General features: G+C 41.2%; 1 protein-coding gene across 8 annotated transcripts; it reads left to right on the top strand.

The window, feature by feature from the left end:
* Positions 1-1,611: 1,611 nt before the first annotated feature.
* On the top strand, positions 1,612-25,303 carry OTULINL (OTU deubiquitinase with linear linkage specificity like). Of its 8 annotated transcripts, XM_085220437.1 has the most exons (10): positions 4,213-4,238; positions 4,378-4,473; positions 7,303-7,421; positions 14,601-14,760; positions 14,881-14,912; positions 15,012-15,103; positions 17,750-17,899; positions 18,748-18,876; positions 21,651-21,923; positions 22,753-25,303. In XM_085220437.1, the coding sequence occupies exons 3-10, from the start codon at positions 7,403-7,405 to the stop codon at positions 22,930-22,932; spliced, it is 1,035 nt and encodes a 344-aa protein (XP_085076563.1). In that variant the 5' UTR covers positions 4,213-4,238; positions 4,378-4,473; positions 7,303-7,402; the 3' UTR covers positions 22,933-25,303. The 8 variants fall into 8 exon arrangements, with proteins under 8 accessions (XP_010706802.1, XP_085076567.1, XP_085076565.1 ...); XM_085220438.1 differs by lacking the exon at positions 7,303-7,421 and having other exon boundaries at positions 4,187-4,238; XM_010708501.4 differs by lacking the exon at positions 4,213-4,238 and having other exon boundaries at positions 4,251-4,473.
* Positions 25,304-25,368: the final 65 nt, after the last annotated feature.

Below are 25,368 nucleotides of genomic sequence, written 5' to 3'. Positions count from 1 at the left end.
ATAAAAAATGTGGAAATTAAAGAAACGACGATGAGTTGCATTGCTACCCATCCACAATTGTTTCTGACAGGTCCAAGTCAACCTGACACATGAAAAGAATTAGGAGGTACAACAGAGGAATTTAAGGAGATAAAAGTGAATTTAATGCAGCAAATGTATTTTGCTTTTGCCACGTCATTTAAAATAAACAACTTTTTTTTGCTTTGTTTATGAAACACATAACACACACACACACACAAAACCAAAACCGAGAAACTAACAACAAACACAACAATGCTGATGAAGTAAACAAAAAAAAAAGGCATCTGCAGTTCTTCTCTTTCACCAGCTTTCTTTCCAAATCTCCCCTTAGAGACGCACTGTTCCTGTAGCCAGCCCATAGTGTTTCCCCTCTCAGAATTATCTTATTCTGCTAATGGAAGCTGAACACAGCCAAAAACAAACAAACAAACAAACAAACTTGTATATGTACATATAAGCATCTCCATATATCTATAAATACTCTGCCTTTAGGTGTTCACTTTGGCCTTTGGATGCCCCGTGAGCATGAGTAGCACGAGTGCATCCAAAGGCAACAAGAGAACAACACCAAAAGAGAGAAATTCTTTGTTTTTCCTCTCCTTCCTCCACAGCAAATGGTGAAAAAGAAGACTTTGCAGGCTTGCTGTCCAGAGGCCCAACGTTGGGCTGGAGTCAAGAGCAGCTTTCACCGTCAGCTCCTGAGGTTCCAATAAACAGATTAATATAATATAAGTAAGGGTTATTTACCTATCCTATTGTTCCAGATTTCCATTAGTATTTTAAGCAAATGTTCTTGGTCCAATTATGATAATGGAGAAATATAATTTTAAAAATCAATTTAACAGAAGTAATGTAACAAAAAAATGTAGACAGGGAAATCATCATTCCCATGAAAGGGAAAATGTAAGTCAGTAACAATATGCATTCCAGGAATATTTTTAATCCATCTGTAATATGGAAAAACAGTCAATAGTCAGGGCAAATAGTTGCCTCCATCTCTGAAATAGGAACTTGGGGTATTTTCAGAGCAGGAGACTGAATTCAGTGAACTTGTAGGCTGTGGCACCATGATATATTTTCCTCCGGTGTAATTAAGAAAGAATTAGCAGTCAGACTGTTGGGAAACCACTGGCCTCAATTAACCTCAGGTGAGGAGGGAATAGGAAAGACTGTCTCAGATGACTCTTGTAAAACAAACAAACAAACAAACAAACAAAAACCCTATCAACTGTATCCATGAAGTGATTAATTATATCTGCGTAAATTTTGCTTTTATCCATTGTCCATATTTTAACAGAGAAAGGATGCTCATGTGGACCACACCTCCACAATCACTATGTTTCTACAGAAGTACATCGACTACATGTTAAATCTTTAGTAATCAAACATGACACAGGACTTAAAAAGAAGAGGCAGCTCCGAGACAAACTCTGAGCACTACTAAGATACAGATCACTCAGGTACATCACAGCCTGAAAATGACCCTGCCATCTCCAGCACTGGAACAACTTGGAAGGCATGCAGTGAGGTAACAACGTGACATTTATAAATAGCTGAGTTATGCTCAGTTATGTGGCTTGGATATAGAGAAGCAGACACAGCATGTGTGACTTTGAAAACTTGAACGGAAATGAAACGGGAAGTCAGATCCTTTCACAGTTTGTTGATTTGTAAAGACAAACTCAGTCTGTGAGGACTCGTTTTCTGTCCCCAGTACAAGAAGCCAGCGGAGATAGATCCAGCTGAGAAGACACTGGAGAGGAGATGCAGAGGCGACATGACAGGAATTCGAGTAAAAGTGGAGACCAGTTCACTGAGCAAGAAAAGAGAAGCAGAATTAACCACTCAAAGAGAAGTGCTGGTAAGTTCCTGGAACTGTGCTCTAAGTTACGGCATCCCCCCAGACTGGTGTTCAGCCACAGGACGCTCTTGTGGAGATCATAGCTGCATGGGCAATGCTTTTACCTTTGTGCCAGACTATACACGACCTGAGCAGTATTAGCAAGTTATAATAAATGAGGAAATTGTTTCTGTTAATAATGGACTTGAAAACCTGAAGGCTGAAGCTCTCGTCAGCCTCCTGTTGAGTTACCCACTTTTACTGAGCTGGATATGTTTGCCTTTGTCTCAGCAAATATTTTTAGCACTCCTTTTGAATTATTAAGGTTCTTTGTGCTCCTGTCACTCACCTGCAGATGGGAGCAAGAATGTTTAGTTTCTTCTGCTGATGATTTACTAGTTTAAGCAGAGATAAACAAAATATCTTCGTATTTGCATAGTATAGCTTTCAGTGTAAGCTTTTGTTGTGATTGCTCTGCAGTCTTGTGTGAGTACAAGCAGAGTGAGGTTGTCCCAGGTCAGGCCTGCAGCTTGGAGAGGCTATCACCCAGAGAAACAGAGGAGGTGTGGTTTGTGCTACAGGAAAGCTTACAGTGCTCCCTAAAAGCAGGAAATATCTTAAATATCCTGTAATAGTGGAGGCTTGCTATTGGCACACAGCAAAGTGCCACAAGCAGAAAGTCTGGACGAAGAGAATCAGACATAGGCTGCTCTGATTTGAGCTCCTGGAGATTTCCCTTGTCCCCACAGACACAGGCCTGATACAACGCACTGCTTCTGCAAGGAACACTTTAAGCACTCACTCAAACTTGGACCTTCTCCAGCTACTGGCATGGTTTTCCAAGGCATTTTGGGAAAGTTCTCACGTGGACAAGCTTTCAGAACCTTTGTAGCACCAGAGAGAGGCATATTTTCTGGGTTGCACTCATGTAGTGAGTGAATGCCCTGAGAGGAGAGCAGAGAGCCAGTTCAGAGGGATTCATTGCATGGGGCTTGATGTGCAGCTTTTGTACTATGTGTGTTTCACCTCTCTTCCCCAGTGAGTCAGCAGACAGATAAACACTAACTTTCACGGTGGGCTGCACACGGAAGCCATCTATTAAATCTCAAGATATTAACACAATCTAGAGCGCGTGGAAAGAGGCAAATGTAGGCTTGGCTGGAGCATGAAGCAACATTGACACTGTTTTGTCTGAGCCGAGGAGGAAGTGTCTGGAGCTGGCAGGAAAGCGAAGACTGTGGCTGCTGCAGGTGGGACAGGTCCAGGAGCAGAGCCCTGACACTCTGAGCCCAGAGCAGTGCAGGCAACACCGCTTCCTGCTGTGTGTCTCCTTTCCAGCAGCATGTTACACTTCGCCTTGGAGGCAAACTGGAGCATGGACTAACTGACCTCAGCATAATGGTGCCCAGTGGTGACATCCCTTTTTTTTTTTTTTTTCCTCCAAGATGAATTTTTCTGAGGAGCAACACAGAGTGCTGCACAAGTGACAGCTTCAGGCCTTTGTAGAATCATTTGAGCTGGAAGGAACCTGTAAAGGCCATCTAGTCCAGCTCCCCTGCAATGAACAGGGACACATGTAGCTAGATTAAGTCAAGCTTTTAACCTTGCTGTTCCTAGCTGTTCTTTAAACATGTACTTCCCTAGGTAAATCTGCTCATAGCTTTCTGTGGCCTCCCAACTTAGTTCTGGGCACAGTAGTATTTAAAAGGTTTATCTCCAAACATTTTAAGATCTTCCACTCTTCCAAGAAAATTTAAAAAAAAAGCCCTGCAAGTTTGTCCTAGCCCTGTGCTGGTGCAAACTGCTTATAACTCTGTGAAAGATTTAAGCCTGCGTCACTTGTTCAGGCCATTAAAATTCCCTTCTGTTTTTCCCACAGAGTCCCTCGGGACATGAAGGAAAAGTGTTCCTTAATGTGTAACCAGAATATAAATTACATCGTTTTATTCAAACAGGGACAGATTACAGCTAAAGGATTGCTTCAAGGATCGGTATCTGGCAAGAGAAAACTTCCTTCTGGACAAAAGCACTTCATTTTGTTAATGAATGAAACAGCAAGGAAATGAAATTTTAATGATGACCAAAAAAAAAAAAAAAAAAAGCACAAAATCCGACTCTTAAAGTCGCGTTTACATTCCAGGGCTCAGCTTCAGACAGACGCCGCTGACTCTACTCTCCACCGATACAACCGCTGCCACAAGACGCAGCACCGGGCAGGGCGCCGCCCGCCCCTCACAGCAGGGTTGCCGGGTAAAAGCCGCCACCCACCTGCACCGCGCCTTTCGGCGAAGGCGGCCCCGCGGCGTTGCCCGCCCCTCGGCCGCACGGGGCGGTGCCGGAGCCCATCGGTGCTTCCAGCCGGCCTCCAGCGGGCGCGGTGAGGTCGGGGCGGAAGGGGCTGCGGGGGGGCTGGCCGAGCGCTTTGAGGTGGGGGCATGTGTATGGAGTTTTTATTCGCTGCTTCTCCTTTTTTTTTTTTTTTTTCATTGTTTTATTTTCCATCTGAATTCTTTGAGGCTGTTTTTCAAAAATGGGAATATCCGAAAAGTGCTCCGCGAGTTCCCCAGGGGGGCGGCACCGTGAACCGAGGAAGGCTAACGCTGCTGTGTAAGGTGAAGAGCACCTGCCTGGGGCTGGGCTGGAGGGCTGCGCACTGCCGTCGGGCTTTGTTGGAGGAGAGGCTGTGTGACAGCTCTTCCTGATAGGGTTTTATATGTTGGAGTTTAGTTTCTTGTTTTTTCCTTGAGAACTTGGGTGTTCTGAATGCTCTGTGTGATCAGACCTTAACATACATGGTTCGTCTTGGTTTTAAAGCACCATGTGCTATTTCATGTTGGATGTGTGTTTGGGCTTTTGCTCTTTGTTTAGTTTTCACCATGTTGAATCTGAATTTAAATGTTGCAGGCTGGCTTCCGTACCACTGGAAAGGTGAGGGTCTTGAGTAGAGGAGTTCAGAAATGAGCATGTGGTTTGGGAAGGCTCAGGAGGATGACCACGCGTCCTTTCTGAACCACTCCCCAGCTGCCTATAGTCCTTAGTACCATGTGTCTCTGAAGTCACTGCCAAGTGGGTCTTATTATGTGAGGATGCCGTGCCCTGCCTGTTTGCCTTCCAGCCATGCACTTCAGGCTGCATGCACTTTCTGCTTTGGTGATTGCTGGTCCAGCTCTCTCGTTTTGCACTGCTTTTCATAAGAACCAATTGTCTGCTCTTTGAAGGAGCTGCACCAACTTAATTCAGCTTATACCACCATTTGCTGGAGAAAGAACAGAAATCAGATTCTATTTAGTAAGTGTATTTTAAGGCTATGTGGTGCTCTTTGATAATATGTGAAATTGCAGTTACTCCCACTTGTTTGACCTGCTCCAGTGTCTGCAAGTGCTAAAACAAGGAGTTAAAACGTGTAGGACGTAGGAAGAAATAAATGATCCATTTGGGATTTTAATCTCAGAAAATTGTTTTATAATCACTGAAGCTTGTTCCTTGTATGTTGTTACTGCTGGGTAAATAAATTATTTAAGAATTGAAAGAGATACCATGAGGAAAAGCTGCAGTTGTGCCTATTTATATGGTATACTGGCAGTATTGTATAAGGGTCACGTAAAAGGTGAAGGGTATTAGATATGATTTTCAAGGACAAAAGCAGCAGTAAAATGCTTTTTAGTGGTGCTTTTCAGATTTGGGCTGCTGAAAAAAATACTTCATTTTCATAGTTCCAAGTTTCTTTTTGCCATAGGGATAGAAGTTGTTTTTGTTTGTTTGTTTTTCATTTTGTTTAGCATTTTGGACCAGGTTCCTCGATGAATGATATGGCTTTCCCACTCAGCATCATCACGATGTTCTGTCCACCTTGTTTCTTAGATACAGTTTCCAGGTTAAATCTGCATGTCTTATCTCTCAAGACTACGACAACAAATATGGACAGGTTTTTCAGTAAGGCCTGCAATTTTCCATGAGCTTCATGTCTGAAAGCAATTGACCTTACATGATTACCCAGGCAAATGAGTTTGAGGTTTCAGAAACGCTTCTCTCCCGTATCTCCTGCCCCCACACAAATGAGCTGTGGGTGTCATAGTGCCATTGAATGACATGAGGGGGGGTGAGCGTGGCTGTCATTCAGATGTTTTGAAAATATGAGTGACTAACCAGTGCGCAGGTGTCCAAAGGTTGTACAGTTATGCTGCTGTCAGTACACAGTAAATTTGTGAGAGTGATTATAGAATTACATAAAGCTCACCTTAAGGAGCTTCTTAATTTCCTTTTGGTTTAGGCTAGGAAATTGTTCTTTAAAAATTACTAGTGGGCCTTATCTATTATAATCTTGTCTTTATTCAGACATTCTAAATGAGTCGTATTCTGAAGTCAAGAGTTGCTGTCCAACATCTGATCCTGAGTCGCTTATGGATCTGTTCTCTGCTTTGAGGGAGTTTCTGACAGTACATCCAACTCCTGGGCCTAGCACCAGTACCAAGGTGCTAGGTGGTTTAGTTAGTTATTACAAGATTTGGTATGATGAAGAGGTTGTTGTGTGTTTTGTTTTTTTTCCAATTAACAGTGTAACATGTGGTTGGGTTATCTGTCATCTGAACCTGTATGAAATCAAACTTGTACCCCAGAGTGACAAGAAGTGGAGATAGAGGTGTTCCTGTCTGTTTCTTGAGAAGGCTCCAGTGGAGGCAAACATGCTGTCAGATACTCCAGAGCTACAGCAGGTCACTTCATGAATTTCCTGAAAAATTTGTGTCAGCAACTTCTAGTTTTTTTGTAGCCTTACTCTGACTTTGTAGTTTCTTCCCCATTTTTTGATGCTGAGGACCAATACCATCCACTTTTGGCAGCCTCAGGGACCAGAGCTGAAAGCTCCTGAGAAAGTCAGGAGGTGTGCCCCTAGCTCCTTTCTCCATGTCACCAGCAAGGACAGGTGCTGCTTGCACCACATGCCCATGCAAATGGATATGATTCAAGGCAACCTGTGATGCCCAAAGATTGCTTTCAGTGACCATTTGTCAGGTGAGAAGGCCGTGGGCTGACCAGGACAATTGTGTTGTCTTAGTTCAGCTGTGTTGCATTAATGTGGAGGACTAAAAATCCAGGAAGTATCGTCTTGACATTGTCATGTATGTGGGGCTTTGACCATCACCCAGTGCCATAGCACTGGGGCAAAGTGCTGGGTTGGCTGCTGCAGGGGAGATGCCAGCATGGTTTTCATCACTGTGAGCTGAGACTAAGCTGCCTCAGCAGAGTCTGTCACAATCTGTCATCCTGCAGACTTTGGTACCTGCTTCAGGTCCATGTGACACAGCTGTCCTGCATGTTTCTCCCAGCTTTGTTTTGAGCAGAGCACTGAGCAATATGTGTGCCTGCTGGAGCAGCCTGCTGAGCTCCTGCATGCTCTTCAGTTCTGGTTTCACTTTGTGTCACTTCCTGTGCTTGAATTTTAGCTGTGCCACGCTTGCCACGAGCTGAAGATTTTAAAAATAGAGAATTTTGTGCCATTGTGGATCTTCTAAAAATGATGCTGTCATGTTCCAAAGTTACTGAATGCCCAAACCTTTCTCAGGTAACTAATGTGTAAGTGATGTTCATGCAGATAGTTTTACCTTGAAAAGTTTTACCTTGAAACCTTACTTAAGGTTTTAGGACAGAAATGCATGTTATTGCACTTCAGAATGTTGGCAGAGGATGGCTATATGTGTAAGCTAACTAAAATGTCAGCTTGAAACTGGTGCCCTTCAAAGATGAAGAGAGAGCAGAGTTTAAAACCCCATCTACTTCCAAGTGATGGCATTAGCTGTCCAGAATGAAGCTGGGGGTGTGACTTCCATCAGGTTGGACATGGAGAGGAGGGGGAACGGGATGTAAGAGCAATTCCTGTCACTTATATTAAAAGTGATGGCTGATATTTTGCCTTCTGTTTCTGATCCTTCTTGGAAAGAGGAAAGGAGACAAGCAGTCATCATCCCAGGCAGACAAGTTACACAGTGGAATTAAGATCTGCACATTCCTAGGTGGAAAGCACAGATGTTGTTATCTGATGCACTGCCAGGAGATGTTGCTTTGTATCTTTGTGAAAAAATACACAGTTCTGTGTGGTGCTGCATGACCTGCAGGCTCTGTTGAACTTTCAGAGGCTGTGGTGTGCAGGCAGATGTAAAATTGGAGTCATGGGGGTACAGCAGCAAGGTCTTCTGTGACAAATGGCGGTGGGAATGATGATCTGCATGCATGCAGCCTAATTGACGGGGGAGGTTTTGGAAGTGGGGTCTTAGTGAGACCCTGATGCTAGATGTATGCACTGCCAGTAAGACTGAACAGCTGTCACTGATAATGCTCAGACAATAAGTGTGCTCTGACAAATTGATTTTTTTTGTTTGTTTGTCACGAGTTACTTGATGCTGCTGTTTTCCTTGGCTGTCACTTGGGATAACTGCTTATTGACAAGTGGAAGTTTAAATGCTATTCTGCAGTGAGTGCCTGCCAGGTGGACAAACATTTGTCTGCCTTCTCCCCTGAGCTGCAGCCTTTTGGCAAAGGACCCTATGGGGCCTCCCGTTGCTGTTTGGGAATGAACCACAGAAGGCCACCAGGGACATCCAAGCGCTATTCTGTGCACAACCATCACTACAGCCTGCTAGACCAGGACAGACACCAGAAGAGAGTGCCTGCAGTACAGCCATCTGTAGAGAAGTGCAGATGGCTGGGCCCTAGTGAGTGTAGGGAGGGATGGGCTTGTAGGTACAGCTCATAAGGACTGGAGAACCTCTCCTGTGAAGAAAGGGATATGGGCTTGTTCAGCTTGGAGAAGAGAATGCTCTGGGGGGAAGACTTCATTGCGTCCTTCCAGTACTTGAAGGGAGCTTACAAACAGGAAAGGGACCGACTTTATAGGATAAGGAGGAATGGCTTTAAACTTAAAGAGGGGAGATTTAGGTTAGATGTTAGGAAGAATTTCTTTACTCAGAGGACATGAGGCACTGGCGCAGCTGCCCATAGAAGCTGTGGTGCCCCATCCCTGGAGGCACTCAAGGCCAGGCTGGATGGGGCCCTGGCAGCCTGAGCCACCCCAGGTTGGTGGCAGCTCTGTCCATGACAGAGATTTGGAGCTGGCAGGCTTTAAGATCTCTTCCAATCCAAGACATTCTGTGATTCTACATACTGTCTTGCAAACAGGATTTTAACAAGGAAAAGAACAGAACACCTTACTGCAAAGAAGAAACTTGAATGTTTTTTTCCCTGCTTGAAGCTTTAGTTATCTAAACTGTCAACCCAAAGTATTAATATCACTCTGGCCTCTTAGTGAAACATAAGCAAAAGAAGATGTTCAGGAGGAAAGTATTTACTCTGTCAGTTTGGATTGAGCACAAAAAAAAAAAAAAAAATTATAAAGGGCATGTTGAAGAGTTGTGTCTGCAAGCTAAAGAAACAAACCTGAGTGGCTTTAGGAATGACTCAACATGCGGTGTGGCAGAAGGCAGAAAAGGAACGTTTGGAGTGGGCTTCCTCAAAATAATGGATTTAGTCGGGCTGAGAGTTACTTGTGACTTCTGTGCAGACCAGCTGGGTACATAAAGGCTTTCTTACCAGTGATGGATCTCTGTGCCACATGAAAAATTCCATTTTCTAGGTAACTGCATGATTCTAGTAACAGTTTGGAGCTGGGATTTTTTTTGTTATTAGGTTGAAGTTGAGCTCTCATCAGTAGGCATGGTTGAGCTTTTGGTAAATTGTCACTGACAGTTACCGTCTTTGCCTGTAAATGGCTCACTTTTCATAGAATCATTCAAGTTGGAAGGAACTTTTAAATGTCATCTAGTCAAACTTCCTGCAATGAACAGGGCACATACAGCTGGATCAGGTTGCTCAGAGCCCCACCCAACCTGACCTTGAGCGTCTCCAGGGATGGGGCTTCCAGCATCTCACTAAGCAGCCTGTTCCAGTGCCTTACCACCCTCATCATAAAAAACTTCTTTATATCCAATCTAAATTTCCCCCTCTTTTAGTATGGAAATGATTTCTCCTTGTCCTGTTACAGCAGATCCTGCTAAAGAGTCTGTTGCCTTATTTATTACAGCTCCTCTTTAGATAATGAAAGGTCACTTTATGGTCTCCCTGGAACCTTCTTTTCTCCAGGCTGAACAGCCGCAACTCTCTCACCTGTCCTCATAGTAGAGATGTTGCATCCCTTGGATCATTTTTTGGCCCTTCTCTGGATGTGCTCTGATGGGTCCATGTTTCTCCTGTACTCCTAAGAACTCTACATCTGGATGGAGTGCTCCAGGTGAGGTCTGAGCAGAGCAAAGGGGCAGGGTCACCTCTCTCATCGTGCTGGTCATGCATCTTTTGATGCAGCCCAAGATATGGTCAGCTTTCTGGGCTGCAAGGGCACATTGTTGGCTCATGTCCAGCTTCCCATCCACAAGTACCACACGTCCTTTTTGCCAGGACTGTGTTCCATCCTTACATCCCCCAGCTTGTACTGTGAGTGGAGGTTGTCGTGACCCAGATGTAAAACCCTGCACCTGATTTGTTGAACCTCATGAATTTCACATGGGTCCAGTGCATGAGCCTGTCTAGGTCTCTGTGAACAGCATCCCATCCCAACGGCATGTTGAGCACACCGCACAGCTTGGCGTCATCTGCAAATTTGCTGACAGTGCACTTGATTCCACTGCTGATTTTATTGATGAAGATGTTCAAGAGCTTCAGTCCCATTACTCACCAGTCTCTATCTGGACATTGAGCCATTGACCACCACTCTCTGGGTATGAGGCCTTCAAGTACTTCCAGATCATTAGCACTGCAGGGAAAGGTCATAATTTGATTTTGTTTCATGATCTCAGGAACTAGCTGAACTGAACTAACTGAAAGCAATCCACTAGTGTTTGGATATGATCTCTATTACCTTGTTACCTCTAACAACCTACTTATACCAATAAGAAATCCTCACCTGTAGTTGTTATGTCGGAACAGGTGGAGAAAGTTGCTCAACAAGTTGACTTTGCTTTGCTTGGTAGAGTTTCTTAGTGAAACAGTTATATGGGAAGCAGTGATTGATTCAGTACCCTGTGCTCAATCACTTCTGGTTTTGATAGGTTCTTTTTTTTTTTTTTTTTTTTTTCCTCTGGTGCTGATATTAAACTCTGGGAAATCAAAGGAAGTGTGTAATGACTTGGCACTACTTAAAATGCATATTTCTCTTTATAAGAGGTGACAGGATGGAGTCTACTGTAGCTATTCAGTCTGTATAAGTAATAGCTTTTTGCCTATTTTGATGCGTATATACACATCTGTGCATCACTTAGAACAGATACCCATTTTAAAAGGGTAAGTTTGATCATTTCCTCTTACAAGACGGAGTTAGCCAATTTTATAACATACTCTGGAACTTATTCTGCATAATTTGGAAAAATGTTACATGCAGTAAAGACAGACAAGACACAAAGAATGCCAAGACAGACTCAGGCCTCCTGGTGCCAAGATTTGCTTGGGTTAGTTGAGGTACTCAGTTGAAGTTCCTCAGATGGAGATTCAAGAGAGTTGGAAAATGGTCTGATATACAAGGTATGTGAGTTACGCGTTTATTAAGGTCAGGAATTCTCAGTCTCTCTTCCTAGAGACTGTATTCAAGAGAGGAGTGAGAAGGAGGGTTAGATCTAGGGGACCCATTCTGTTCCGCTCTTTGGAGAAGAATATATCTGCTTTTTAGGAACTAGGCACAGTGTTGTGTGATAGTTGTTGGTACAAAATAGCCAAGTTTCATACTAAGTCCTCCTTTCAACACCAAATTTGAAGTAGGATTGTGAAGAGGAACGTTCTTAAAAGAAATCTTGCAGTCAGCTTTTAATTTTGTAAGATGTTCCGTTACCTTTCTGATGGCCTTGTTACAGAGGGAGGAGTAAAAAGCTGACTGGTGCCATCAGGCATGGGCACACTGGAATGTGCTCCAGCACAGCATAAGGTAGTGTGTACTGGTCCCCAGGCTGATCCCACGCATCTTGTGTTTCACCAGACACACGTTTTCAAGATGGCAGCCTTCAAAAAAACTTACAAGAGGGTCAGATATGGGGCTTTTTCTTTTTTTTTTAGTGACTTTTCTTGAGCTAGGAGAGTTACTTGTGAAAAAAGCATATGTTGCAGACGTCTGTTATTCGTCACTTTTTGTGGGAGTCTTTTTCTTCAGAGTCCCCCTCCTGCTGTCTTTGGCAGGGTGAAACCTCAAGGTTTGGGCACTAGCAGGAGGTTGATGATGTGGCAGTCACTCATCAAAAAGATGTCAGGTTGCAGGGCAGCAGCTCTGTATCTGCCTCTAGAGGGAAGAGGAGGGAATTAATTGAGTTGAAAAGTCTGTGGGATTATTTTACTCTTCCCCCACCAGTGTGTTATTATTTAATTGCTCTCCATTTTCTGAAGAATTTTGGAGGGGGCAGATAGGGGGAGGAAAGACCTATTTAAAACTGCTTTCTTCTTTGATTCATATTTTGTTCATGATGTATTTTTATCAGCAGTACTTTGTGATCCAGCTGCCACTTCTAAATGTCACTTACTTGAATAAAAAAAATGTAATTACATTTTTAAGAGTGACATAAGCACTGAAAGTAGTATCTGGATCACAAAGTGCTGTTTGTACAGCAGCTTTCCCTTGACAGGAGGGGAAGTTTATGGAGTCCAGAGTATGCTGTAATAAAAGTGTAGTGAAGATAGTCAAAATCACATGTCTGCAGGGTTTCCCATCTCTTATTAGGTTTTATGTTAGGGAAATTTCAACTTATAAATCCACAAATAACATAAAAATGTGTGAACAGTATTTAATTACTGCTTGTTTTCTGATATGAATTCATTTTTTTTTTTATTGAAATGGGTAAGCCAGTGCTTCCCAGCACTCCTTGGAGAATAGTTGCTCATGTTCCTGCTTACCCTGAGCATTGAAATGGATTTTCTTGGACTTCAGTATGTTCTCTTTGCAGGATTAGTGCCATCAAAAAGTTTTACAAGAGATTCTTTGATTTAACAGAAGAGCTCATGCTAATGCAATTCTCTCAGATTTCTGCCTGTAAAAGAAGTTAAGGAAGAAATGTTGAGTACTGTCCAGCTGTTCACATCCATCTCTTGGTACCCGATAAAACGACATGTCAGTTGAACAGACAGACTAGTTCTCACTTTTTTTTAGTTTATTCAAAAAAAGAACTGTGTGATCATTTAAGTAATGGAATTGAAGGTTGTGTCTTTCTTTAGGTACCTTGTGTTTAAACAGCTGTTAACAAATTCTGTTTGAATTATCATAGTATGGCTTGAATTGGAAGGGACCTCAAGGATCATCAAGTTCAAGTCTCCCTGCCACAGGCAGGGTTGCTGGCCAAACCAGTAATCACTGGTTTTGTACAATAGTGAGTGCAGAAGGTAACTGGTCTGTCTTGCATGAAAGGCATTCACAGCAGCACAGATTTTGTGTAAGAGGAACTAGTACGCCCAAACTCCTCCGATTACCTCTTCAAAGTTTATTAACTCTCTTACATTTACAGCCATTAACTTGTCTCTTGCTCGTGGGAGAGACCAGTTATGGGTCTTGCTTCCAGACAGCTTACGTAGGACATCCTGTAATAAAACTTCTTCAAACAACTGAATATCAAGAAAGACTAAATATCAGCAGTGCTTTGTATGTATGCAGCAATGCTCATAAAAATGCATGCGTGGCTGTTTATCTCGTTACCAAGGTTTGAATCCATGTGCAGCTCTGCCGGGATAGCTGTTGACAGGGCATGGAAAACCTTTAGAGCCAGAAGGGGCAAAAGTTCAACTGGCATAAATCTATGCTGAATGAATTACTGCCGTCATGGACTCTCTAGGGAGGGATCTTTTTATCCTTCTCTGGAGATGCCTTTTAAAAAAATGAAGTTATTTTAAAAATTTTGTAGTAAGTCAATTAAGAAGTTAATAGAGCAGCTGTTGGTTGTAAACTCCGGGAATTTCACATTCTGAAATTTCAGTCAGAGGATACATTTCTCACTTAGGGAGCAAACACCGCAGTCATCAGCTCTTCAGCCTCTGTACGCCTCTCAATTCTAGATTTTCTGATTAGTAGGAGACTAACAAACCCATCTCTAACCTTCCCAGTAGTACCAGGAGAACAAAGCAAGCTTGTCCTGGCTTATGTCTGTGAAGAACAGTGAGAGCACAGTCCCTTCGTTGATCATCTCCTGAGCTTTCTACTAAATCTCTGAGGAGCAGATTTCTCCTGAGTCTCACATTGACCCTAAACTTGTCCAAGTTGAGCAGGAACATTCCTTTATTTCCTGTAGCATGTACATGGTGTATAGTTAGCTGTGATCTATTGCCTTATATAGTGCATTTGCAGACTACAACTCCCAACAATTTCTTGTCTGTAAAACCTTGATTTAATGGCAAAGTAATGACTGTATGGGTCTATGGACCAGCATATCCTGAAGCAATTCTTCTTGTTGTCACTGGACAGTTGCTTTGATATTAGTCGTCTTGTGAAGACCTCCACTGTATTCTGACTATATGTAGCCTTCATTGTGTGGACAAAAAGCTTGGAAACATAAATGAAATACAGCCAAAAGCTCAGACAGTTGAACAATGAAGTGAGTCACTAAGTATAGTGCTCCTTTTGCATTTCATGTTGTGTGTTTAATTGCAGTGGCATTGCACTTGGATGATTGGAAAAAAAAAAAAAAGTAAATATTGCAAAAGAGTGAAAAGATTCTTTTTTTCACTATTTCAGGAAGTCATGAGGTGCAGTCCTGGACAAGAGCTACCAAGCAGTCCTTGTGTCTCGTGTGGCAAAAAGTGAAACTACAGCTAATGCTAAGCATGTCTTTCCTCGTTGCTGTCTTTTGGTATTGCAGAAGGCTGTACAGCTTTTTAGCACAGCTATTGAAACGGTAGGTTTCAATTCACATGGTAGTTTGCAGACTTTTAATTTTCTATGCTGTTGCTTATTTTGGTAAATATTTTCCTTTGATAACTCCTCTTTGACACCTGTTTTATCATTTGAATTTCAGGTGGAGCAGCTACCTTCAAAGAAAACTCATAAGTAATCTTTTGCTGTCATTCTGTGTTCATTAATCCCCACCCTGCCCTTTAAATGCAGAACAGTGGAAGGTAACTAATTTGCAAATTAATCTTGATTTAGAGAATCACAGCGTGTTGGAAGAAGTTGATCTTCTTGCTTATAGTGCAAGAAAATGGAGAGAAGAAACAAAGCAGGCCAAACACATGAAGGAGGTAAGAGTTAATCTCTGCATGAGGATGGGGGAGAACTACCTGAGAAGAGCAGTTCCAGTGCAAGCAGCTGCTACAGCTCCCAGAGCTTGCTGCACCAGCTGCTTAAATGAGAAATGGACAGCATTACCATGCATAAAGACTGCAGTTGCAATCTAGATCAGATTTTAGTCTTGCATCTTTTCTAAGTTCTTCCCCATAGTTCAAGCCACCCAGGCAGTAGTTCTGAGTGCTCTGGATGACTTTCATTACAACACTGGGAAAATATCCTGAGTGCTGCAGCCCAAATAGCCTGGTTTTAGGCAATGTTTCTTGTATTTTTAAGCTGCCAGCTGCAATCATCTTAATAATCATATGTCTATCAGGCTTTCAGTCCTCGATGGCTGAACTCCTGAGCTGGGGATTTATTTAGTTCACGGTTCAGTAATGTTAGATAGCTGCCTTCTGTCTACTTATGTGTTTTTCAGTTGTGTATGTTGTGTGCTTGTGCTTATACCCCTAACAGGCAGAAAGGGCAGCTGCAAGTTCTCACAAATACCTAAGTTATTGCATGTGCAGAGGGCTGTTAGCAGTTGTGCCTCTTGAGAGAGGCAGTGCAGCAGAGGGCTTGGCAGATATGGCATAGTGCTCTGAAGGGCCTGACAGATGCTGGTCGTTATTCTTGTGGTGGGGTTGGGCCTCAAGTGATGAAGAAAAGCAAATATCTCTTTTTATAGCTCTCTGTTTCAACTATGTGAAGTGTTAGTCACCAAGGGAGTCTCAGAAACCACGGGCTGGATCTCTACTTTTCCCATACAATTTCTAGCTAAAGTAGCTATCCTGGTGCTACAGTAGTAGTATCTGTTAAGGTTTAGCATCAAATCCAGTTAATCAACTGTGACTTTACATCCTAGTATCCTGCTGTGAAATTTAAGAGTAGCATGGGACAAATACAACACCAGTCTGTATTTCTGATTATCTAAGAATGATGGGAACATTGAACATGTAATGCTGAGAGAGAGGGAGGGAGGGAAGGAAGGAGGGCAGGGAGGGCAGTAGTAATGAGAGAGATTGACTGACTATCTGCATTGGACAGCAGCTATGGGGATGAAATTCAAGATGCTGTCATCAGCTGTTCTGTGGAAGTTTTTCAGGAAACCTTCAAGAAAGGAAGTAACCCTTACCTTGGTCCTGAGTAGTGTACAGGATCTGCCTCAAAATACTGTTTTCTAATTTCATTTCTGTAGAGCAGGAGACAGTGTGTACTTGTATTCAACATTCTTACAAGACCAACAAATCAAAAGAATCATTACAATTGCATGCACCTTCAGAAAGGGAAAGTGCATAAAAATGAGGAAGTCTGTTAAAAAGAACCTAAAAGGCTGCTAAGAAACTAAGTATTTATGGTTAGTGTATTTGGCATATTGTTTTAGGTCATGGCAGTGGAGTCACAGAGCAAATGTGTAGTAAGGACTTGAAGTGTAGAAGAAATCTGGTAGGGATAAAAAGCTCCATAAAGGAGTTATTTGAAAAAAAGAAGAGCTCTTTCAAAAACCTGGAGCCATGTCCAAAAGGTAAATGGAGAAAGGAGCCAACTTTTCCAGATTAAATGCAGAAAAACAACAATGCCAGAAGTGCTCGGAACACATAGCAAGGCTGAAGCTGATCTGGAGGAACAAGTAACTAACTAAAGATAGCATAACCTCTAGTAGATTTGCAAATAGGTATCAAGCAGTGGGTCTTTCAGAAGGTCCTCCAGTGTGTTAGATGATCAGAGCTGAAAAGGAGGCTCAAGGGAGTCTAGTGAATAGATAGTTATAATGGACTGAGGTTATCACAGTAAGGAAGACATTTTAGAATGAGGTGTCACGAAAACCTAAACCAGCCTCATCTGCTTGCTGTCACCAAACAGGAAGTCCTTTGCTCCACTTTCCTCACTTTGTTGGTTCTTATGTGTTCTGTTGGTTTGCTGATACATCTGGTCATCCTGAAAGAAGAGGCCTTGACTCCCTGCTCTCATCTGCTCCTGGCACATGTTCCCAGGACATGTCTTGTGCTGGCCCTGGCATTCATCTGATCCTTCTTTGAGCCTCCTGAACTCCTCAAAACAGCAGAAAGAATACAGTAGGCTTACAGTTACCACAGTGATGCAAAGGAAGAGTCAGGGAAACTACACAGCCAAGAAGGTATTGGCTGCAGTTGTCCCCACTCTTCCTTACTCTTAGGTCATTGTTGCATAGTAGATTCAGGTGTAAGATGATGTTTTTGCTAAAAGGAGTTTTTTCCAGATGTTTTTCCTGCTCTCTTGCTGCTCCATTCCATGCACTGGTGTAACTTGTGAAGTGACGAGGGTTAAAGCTGCTATGGCAAATTTCTTACTGATCTTTTCTGATTTGGTTGATCCTGTAATGTTTATGATAGCAACAGTGCAAAGTCTGGAGCAAGTAGCCAAGTTTAGAAAGAGCACAGAGTCTTTCTTAAGGAGCAGTACCAATTTTGTTTACAAAAACTATGATGTTAAATCACTTTTGTATATATAAAGCTTATAAATATACTCCCTCTTTTCCCTAGTTCTCTGCTATGAGTAGTTGGAGTTAGACTCCAGTTTAATACAAGTTTGATCTAAGTTTTTAACTGTTTATTGCTAAATTTCTATTTGCTCTTTTTTAGGCATACAGTGAATTATTTCAGAACTATCATATCAAATATCTGCGAGAAGTCAGGAAGGACAACTATTGCGTCCTAAGAGCTGTGCTTTTTCAGATATTCAGCCAAGGCATTCCTTTTCCATCGTGGATGAGGGAGAGAGACATACTAAAGGTAAAATTCAGTTCCTAAATGGATGTGATCCAGGTGCCCTTGCACTGCAGAAGGAATTCACAGAACAGACAGCTGTCTTTGTTAAGCAAGAGAAGTGATATTGTATGAGTGGGAGTAGAGGAAAATTGTTATCAGAATTTAAAGAGAACTTTTTAAAAACTGTTGGAACTGTGCTTCACTGAAAAAGTGTCACTGATCCAAATATAATTAAATGAACATTTAATTAGGCTTAAAGGAAAAAAAAAAAAAGCAGCAGGATAAACATTGCTGCCACTCTGTTATATGTTGGTCCCTTAACCCAAAAGGATGTTTGACTCCTCCTCATTCACATCCATGCAAAATCCAGTGGCTTGTTTGAGATCATAGCTGAAGAAAGCATCAAGCAAGTGTCCTCAGCATGTTGCTGGAGCAGAGTGAGTTCTGCCCTAAGTCCCTGGAGCTCTGTCAAGAGACAGCAGCAAGGAGGTGGGGATCTGTAACTGCTGCCTGTGGGGGCACATCTGCCAGCTGGAAGGTGCCTGGAATTCTAGAAGCCTGACTGAGTTTGGATACATCCAGCTTTTCCAGAGTATGGGTTGTGTATTTTGCTGAGAACATGTTTTCTTCTTTTCTGGCTGGCACTAGTTAAAAAGTTTCTTAAGGACTTGGCAGCCAAATTGAGTTTCCTTTTAATATTTGATGTGTTCTGAAGCCTATTTTTATTTGTGTTTGATCTATACAACCAGAAGATAGAATCACATCATAAATTAAAATGCGTTAACAATCTTGGTAGGCAGGTTTATATAATTTTATAGTCTACTTCTTGTTATGGTTATGATTTCTCCTTAATTGACTTTCTTTCCTTCCAGCTTCCTGAAAAGCTTCTGTATTCCCAAGGTTGCAACTGGATTCAGCAATACAGTTTTGGGCCAGAAAGTTACACAGGTCCTAATGCCTTTGGAAAATTACGCAAATGTATGGAAACATTAAAGACAAATGTGAGTATTCAGAAGGTGGTTGGGTGACATAAAAGCACTTCTAAGTGAGTTGAGACTGAATTAGGGATCATCCTCTTGTTACATATTTCTATGGCAGTCTGACTGCCTCCTGGATTCAGAGAGCTCAGTTGCTGGGCAAGCTGTCACTTCTGCAGAGGAGTTCAGGTTTTGGTGTTCTAGGTTAAGTACTCCATCTCCCTGCAAGTTATGGAGGTCCCCCTCCCCACAGCTGTTAGTGCATGGTTATCTGCCATCACCATCAGGTACCTTCCACAATATCTCATCACTTCAATGAAAATAACTACATGCTATATGAGATCCTCCTATATGCCCTCCCAGAACTGGAGGGAACTAACAAATGGTTCATTTTCTTCTGTTGTCTTTCCTGTGTTCCCTTCTCCATTTAATGTTTTGTCAATTTTTTTTAATAATTTCTCTGTAAGCTGAAATGCTTGAATGCAAAGATCTGATAGCCTCAGTGCCCTGTCTGTTCAGCAAAACCAGATTGCTTGTATTCCCAGCCAGGAGTTTAATTTTATTTATGCATCTAAACACTCTGGGAGTTTAGTAGCATCAAAGTCTCTTGAAAAAGAGATGAAAATTCAGACTGGCAGGAACTTGCATTTTTGCTTGAGCTCCTCTAGGATGTCTGCTAGTATGTCATTGTGTGAGCTTGGAACTGCTTCCATTCTGTTTGCCACAAGCTATCCCCAGCATCCCTATTGCTTCTGTTGTGCAAATATCATTTTATCCTACTTGCTCTGTATTTGTCAGCATTGGGTTGTTTGGTTTTTGTTTTTTAATCTTCTTTTCCTTATAACTTGATACTAGTCCCTTAGGATGATGTATTCAAACTGGATGTTTGTACAGAAAGAAGTTTCAAGTCAGCATGGTAAGCAAATCCATACAGTTGACTGATTGTTTCAGAGCAGCCTCTTTACGCATTATGCTGTTACTGAACATGAGTTAGGGTATGGACTTGATGATCTTGAAGGTTCTTTTCCAACCCGAGCAATTCTGTGGTTCTGTGATTCTATGAGGTCTAATTTCTAGTTTTATTCAGTTGTTAAAAAAATGTCGTTTGGCCAGTGAGGTGAACTTATGCCTGTTTTCATGAATGCTTTTGGTAGTGTAAAAAGAGTCAGCACAGGGAATTGGGTTTCTGTTGTATTTAACTGCTTACCTCATTGCTCTGCAAGTACAGTGAGAAACTTTATGTACTTTCTTGAAACTTGAATAGCCAAATTCAGTAAATGCTTTTTAGTGCCTAAAGCTTATAGATGCAATTCTACTATAACTATGACTTGAAGATGAAAGGAAAGCAGGCACTAGTATTTTGAGGCTTTTGAAGAATGTTAGCTATACACTAGCACGCTTTTGCAAGAGCTTGTTACATACCACAGACTCATGAGACTGAGCCTCCTCATGCCTGACTTACCTAAAGTGAGCAAGGTGCAGAGAATTGCCTGCCAGTTTGCTAAGCAGGAGGCAGCCAGCTCTGCTGCCTTACCCAGTTCCATCCTCATGGCTCTTTCCTGCAGATGTCTTTGGGCCTAGGTTGGATAGGTCAGTCAGCAGTTTGTACTCTAGACTTTTCACACTGGTAGAAGTCCTCTAGCAGAGGGGTAATTAGTAATGTTTTATCCACTTGGTTTTGTTTTTCATCTGTAAGAATGGTCTTCAGGATGCGTGAGGAGATTCCAGCATCTGTTTCTCAATTAGTGAAGTAAATCAGACTTTTTGAGTTACAGTTCTTGGTGTTTAGCAGTTTCAGCACATAAATACAATCACAGAATTAACTGCAACTGAGTTGAATCTTAGTCACTGAGCATCATCTCTTATTGTGGTCCTGAAGAATCTCTTGCTTTCAGATGACTTTATATCTACCGTATTCAGGACTGGATGTCTTAATCTTTCTCATTTGATATCTAATCCAGTGTTGTTCATCTCCTGGCTGACTCATTTGCTTAGTATGTGCACCAGCTTTCAACCTCTCTAGAGCAACACAGAGCTGAGGAGCTTCAATTGTAAGCTGAGCAGAACAACAAATTTCTGCTTGCTGTTGTCCTGCGTGTCTTTGTCTTGTCCATTCTTGGCTAACAAACTTAGTTTGACCTCATAATCAGAACACACTAAAGACATACAAATACATACAGTTCATAATATCATGTCCAATTTCTGTAAGTTCCCTTTAACTGATCTACTTCTGTATTAGGCTTAGCATTTAAAGAATTTAAGCAAGCCTAACTTCTAACAGAAAGGGTTCGTTTGAGGAAAATTACTGAATTTTGGATGCTGTAAGTTAAAAACAAGTCAGGAGTCATCACTTAATCTAACCTTTGCTTATAGTGTAGTGTATACTTGATGCACCTATGCTGATTTCCTATGACTTTGAGATGCTTTTGGTGGTTGCACATTTTACTGTCAGTCATAGCTGGATTTTCTGTTATAATGGTGGGTGGCTTTTGTATAGAGGAATTGGATTTGCTTTCTCATAGCCTATCATAAGTGTTCAGGTACCTTGAGCAGTCTGTAGCAAATAAATTCAGGTAGATAAATGGAAAACAAAGTGCCTAGGATTTCACATTTTACTGCAAATCAGTCAAAACCACTGGCTAATCTGCAGTTACATTTGGCCACAGGAACAGTACAACAGTATGGAGTGGCAACTGCTTCTATTTTGATGTCTTTCATATTAGGTAGAATTCTTAATGAGTTGGTTATTCATCTAAATTCTTAGTAAGCTGACTAGCATTCTTCTATGTGCTTTCTAGTGGGCTGAAATAAGTGGTACTAAAGATCACGAAGAAAGAAGAAACATGTGTAACGCACTCTTCTCTGACGAGAGCAAGGAACACAAGCTATATGAGGCTATAAAATTTATCATGCTTTACGAAGTTGTTGAAGCCTACGAGCAGATAAAGAACAGGGGTGAACCTGTACCCTACCTTTTTCGCCTCCTCTTTGCTCGGGATACTTCATCTGACCCTTTGAGTTTCATGATGAATCATCTGAATGCTATAGGTGACTCCGGTTGCCTAGACCAGGTAATGACACAAATGAAAAACTAAATCACAGAAGTAATCCCATCTCTGATGTGACTGGGGAAATGTACTGTATATCATTTGTGATACTCGGCCCATTTTTTTTTTTTTTGAGATGTACGGAAGTGAAGACTTCCAGGAAAAAAAAAATAGCTGAACAAAAGTGTGGACAGTTCTCTTGCTGGGCTGGAAGTAAACACTGTGAGGTATCAATAGACGTAGTCTTTCCAATGGGTGAAATCATTTTTCATAATCTATTTCAGTTACAAAGTCAATCATTAGAGGATGTACTCACCTTTGTTTTGATCCGTGTCTGGCTATGCTCAAGGATATGAGTTACTTTTCCAAAGCATTTTTCCAGTTTAAACAATCCTTTGCAAGACATCTTAATGAAGAACCAGTTCTCAAGTTTAAAATGCATGAAGCGCTTCCTTTTACTATTGTATCCCCATTGTAGCAAGTGATCAGAAGGTGGCAGGCTTCCCATTTTTCAAGGTATCAATCTATTAAACATTAGTTCCTTATTGCACCTTAGTGCAATAGTGTGTGAGCTGAGTTTGGGAGCAGATTGTGTCGTGTCAAGTAAAAGAGGGATGTTTCCAAAGCTGCAAGTATTACCCAGAATAGCCTCAATATGAAAAAGAGCGGCAGAAAGATGATTAGGACATTGAGAATATCCTGAAACTCTTAATTTCCTTACTTTCTTACAAAAAAGCCTTTGCAATTCTTCGTCTACTGTTTTGAGGTAAGATAAGTGACTTGTCTTATCCTTGTCTTCATTTTTGTTTTCTAAGACTAGAAATAAGTCTCTTATAACCTCTTTCATTTTTAGGTTGAACTGTTTCTTCTTGGATACCTGCTTGAAGTAAAGATCAAAGTTTACAGACTGCATAGATTTAATACTGAAAAATTTCAAGTAAACTGTCCAAATGAATACCGAAGGGAATGGAATGAGATTTCTCTCCTGACTGAGGATGACCACTACTATCATATCCCAGTTATCAGAATGTGAAGCACAAATAACTTTTTTTTAACCTTTGTATAATGTAGTGAGTAACCAGTTCCAGTGAATTAGGTTTCTAATTGGCAGCAGAAATGCATGTTGATGATTACAAAATGATTTATGGGTTTATTGTGTAAATACTTTGCTTTCCCATTGCAGTTCAATTTGTTGCCACTCAGCCATAAATAGCAAAATATATTGCTATGCTGTTTGGGGGAAAATGTTACTTGAGGATTATCAAAAATAAAAGATTAGACAGCATGACAAAGGGAAAAGTAATGCTGCTTTTCCATTCCTAGGCTGATGACTTACTCTGACACATCTGGGTGGGTTAAACTTTAGTTCCTAAAGCAATTTCTGCCTTTCTCTTCTATGTCTTGAGGTAGAGTGAATGAACTATGGAGGAAACAACTCCTGGCATCCCACAGTTGTGGTGTCCTCTGGGACACTAAAGTTAAAAGGATTTGAGGCTATCTGGCATACAAGTACGTAAACCGAGGCCACTACACAACTCTTTCAAATCCCATCCAGTTTCTCCTGGTGTTTCACGGTCTCCCTCCAGAAAGAGCAAGCACCTGCAGATTACAGTTACTTCAGACTCTTGAAATCAGGCTGATCAGTGTTAGATCTACTTTATAACTGAGGAAAGTTAAGGTCTTGATGGTTGAAGAAGTCTGTCTGGAACAACTAAACGAGATGTGCTTTATTATATGCTAGGCTTTGCCTGGTTCTATTTTCTAAAAGACTCAACTCTCTTTAGATAATTTCTAAAATGAGAGCTCCTAAATTGAACAAATGCTAAAATGATACAGCAGATGTTGCAAGATGTGTGTGAAAAACATACAATCCTATAGGCATAGGTTATATTTTAAAAAGTGGAGTTTTCAAGAAACAAAGCCTTTCCTTGTTTTATCCTGGTGGTACAGAAGTAGGCAGGTTTGGTTTTAACTCCTGCAGGACAAGGAACAAAAGCATGAGCTGGGCCTGCAGGAGCTAAAGCAGTTGTATGTAGTAACTAAATGATAATGCTGGACTGCTCTCTTCCTTTCTGTAATGGAAAACAATTTCATCCTTTTAGTCCTATTTTTATGTATATATAATTTATAAACACAAACACCTGCATGCTGTATTATATAGCAAGTTTGTTTCTTGGCAGTTTTTCTGGGTTCAGTTTTGTTCAATAATCTGTAGCTTTTAATGAAAAAGACTTGATACATATAGCTTAATCTTTTCAAAGCCTACATACTGAATATTTATTTTAAAAACAAACAAAAAACCCACAAACTTTGTTCACTGGATGAAGTAATTTTCCCTCTTTAGTTTTGATTCTGTTCCATGTAAGGAAATGCTGTAATGGCTCAGCGTTAGGTATTGTCTGTTTTGCATCAGTGGTATATGCAACACTTGCACTTGTCAATAGAGTTGTCTATATTTTATTCTTGTTTTGGTACAAGCAGACATACCACAAAATAATGTATTTTTATAGAGAGCTTTTTAATGGTTTGTGTATTATTTATGAATAGCAATGCACAAGCATTACAGCGGGAAGTGTTACATTGATAAAATGTATGTTTATTGTAATCTTGAGCATACTAATAGAAGGAAATTAATAAAGATAAATGAAAAAAGATATAGCAGTGACATATCACTAAAATAAGATGATTGCGTGTTTACATCTGATTTAGGTCGCTTAGGCTCCCTGCCTGATCAGTGAAGGGCAATGGTGGAAGAGTTAATGGCAATTAATTAGAGGAGTTTCTACAAGTGTGTGGTTCTTCTCATTGACTGTAAAGAAGGAGAAACTTCTGGTGAGGATAACTGCAAGTTCTATACTTGAATTTGGAGTGCTCTACACAGGATCTTAAGCAACACTGAGACAGGTTTGGAGCTGCACTGATTGTAAATGGGTTTTCTGATAATACATTTCAGTTATGTACAAAACGTGTGTAAAATATATCCATATATAGGAGGAAAAAAACCCCAAACGTCCTGAATAAGCCACATTAGAACTATTTAGTACTGGGGAAAGGACAGGTGCTACAGCATCTTTTCATAACAGTGGTTACAGACAAAGTTTGTTGCAGGAATCCAGAAACCTGGACATGTGCTAGAGAGCTCTGCTGGTGTCAGATCATTGCTCTTATCTTTCTAACCTGTGAATTTTTGGCTACTGCCTTTTTGTTCTTGAACTGTGGAAGGCTGACTTTTTAAGCTTACTATCCTCTTACAACTTTGTAATTTGTAGAAATGAGATTTGAGTATGAAAACCACTCAATGCAGCATACAGGTGTTTCAGTTCCTTTTTGTATGACATGTTGTGTGTAACTTTTGTCCTATCTAGTGATAATTGGAATAAATGAACTTGTATTGTAGGTCCAAACCCTGGAGTTGTGAAATGTTTAAAAGGTACATAAACAATAAGCTCAGGTCAGGGTGATTCAGAAT

Source organism: Meleagris gallopavo, chromosome 3 (assembly GCF_905368555.1).
Source record: "Meleagris gallopavo chromosome 3, MGAL_WU_HG_1.1, whole genome shotgun sequence".
In the NCBI taxonomy this organism is placed as follows: Eukaryota; Metazoa; Chordata; class Aves; order Galliformes; family Phasianidae; genus Meleagris; species Meleagris gallopavo.
The sequence above is the reverse complement of the archived record's forward strand: the minus strand, read 5'-3'. Positions and strand labels throughout refer to the sequence as shown.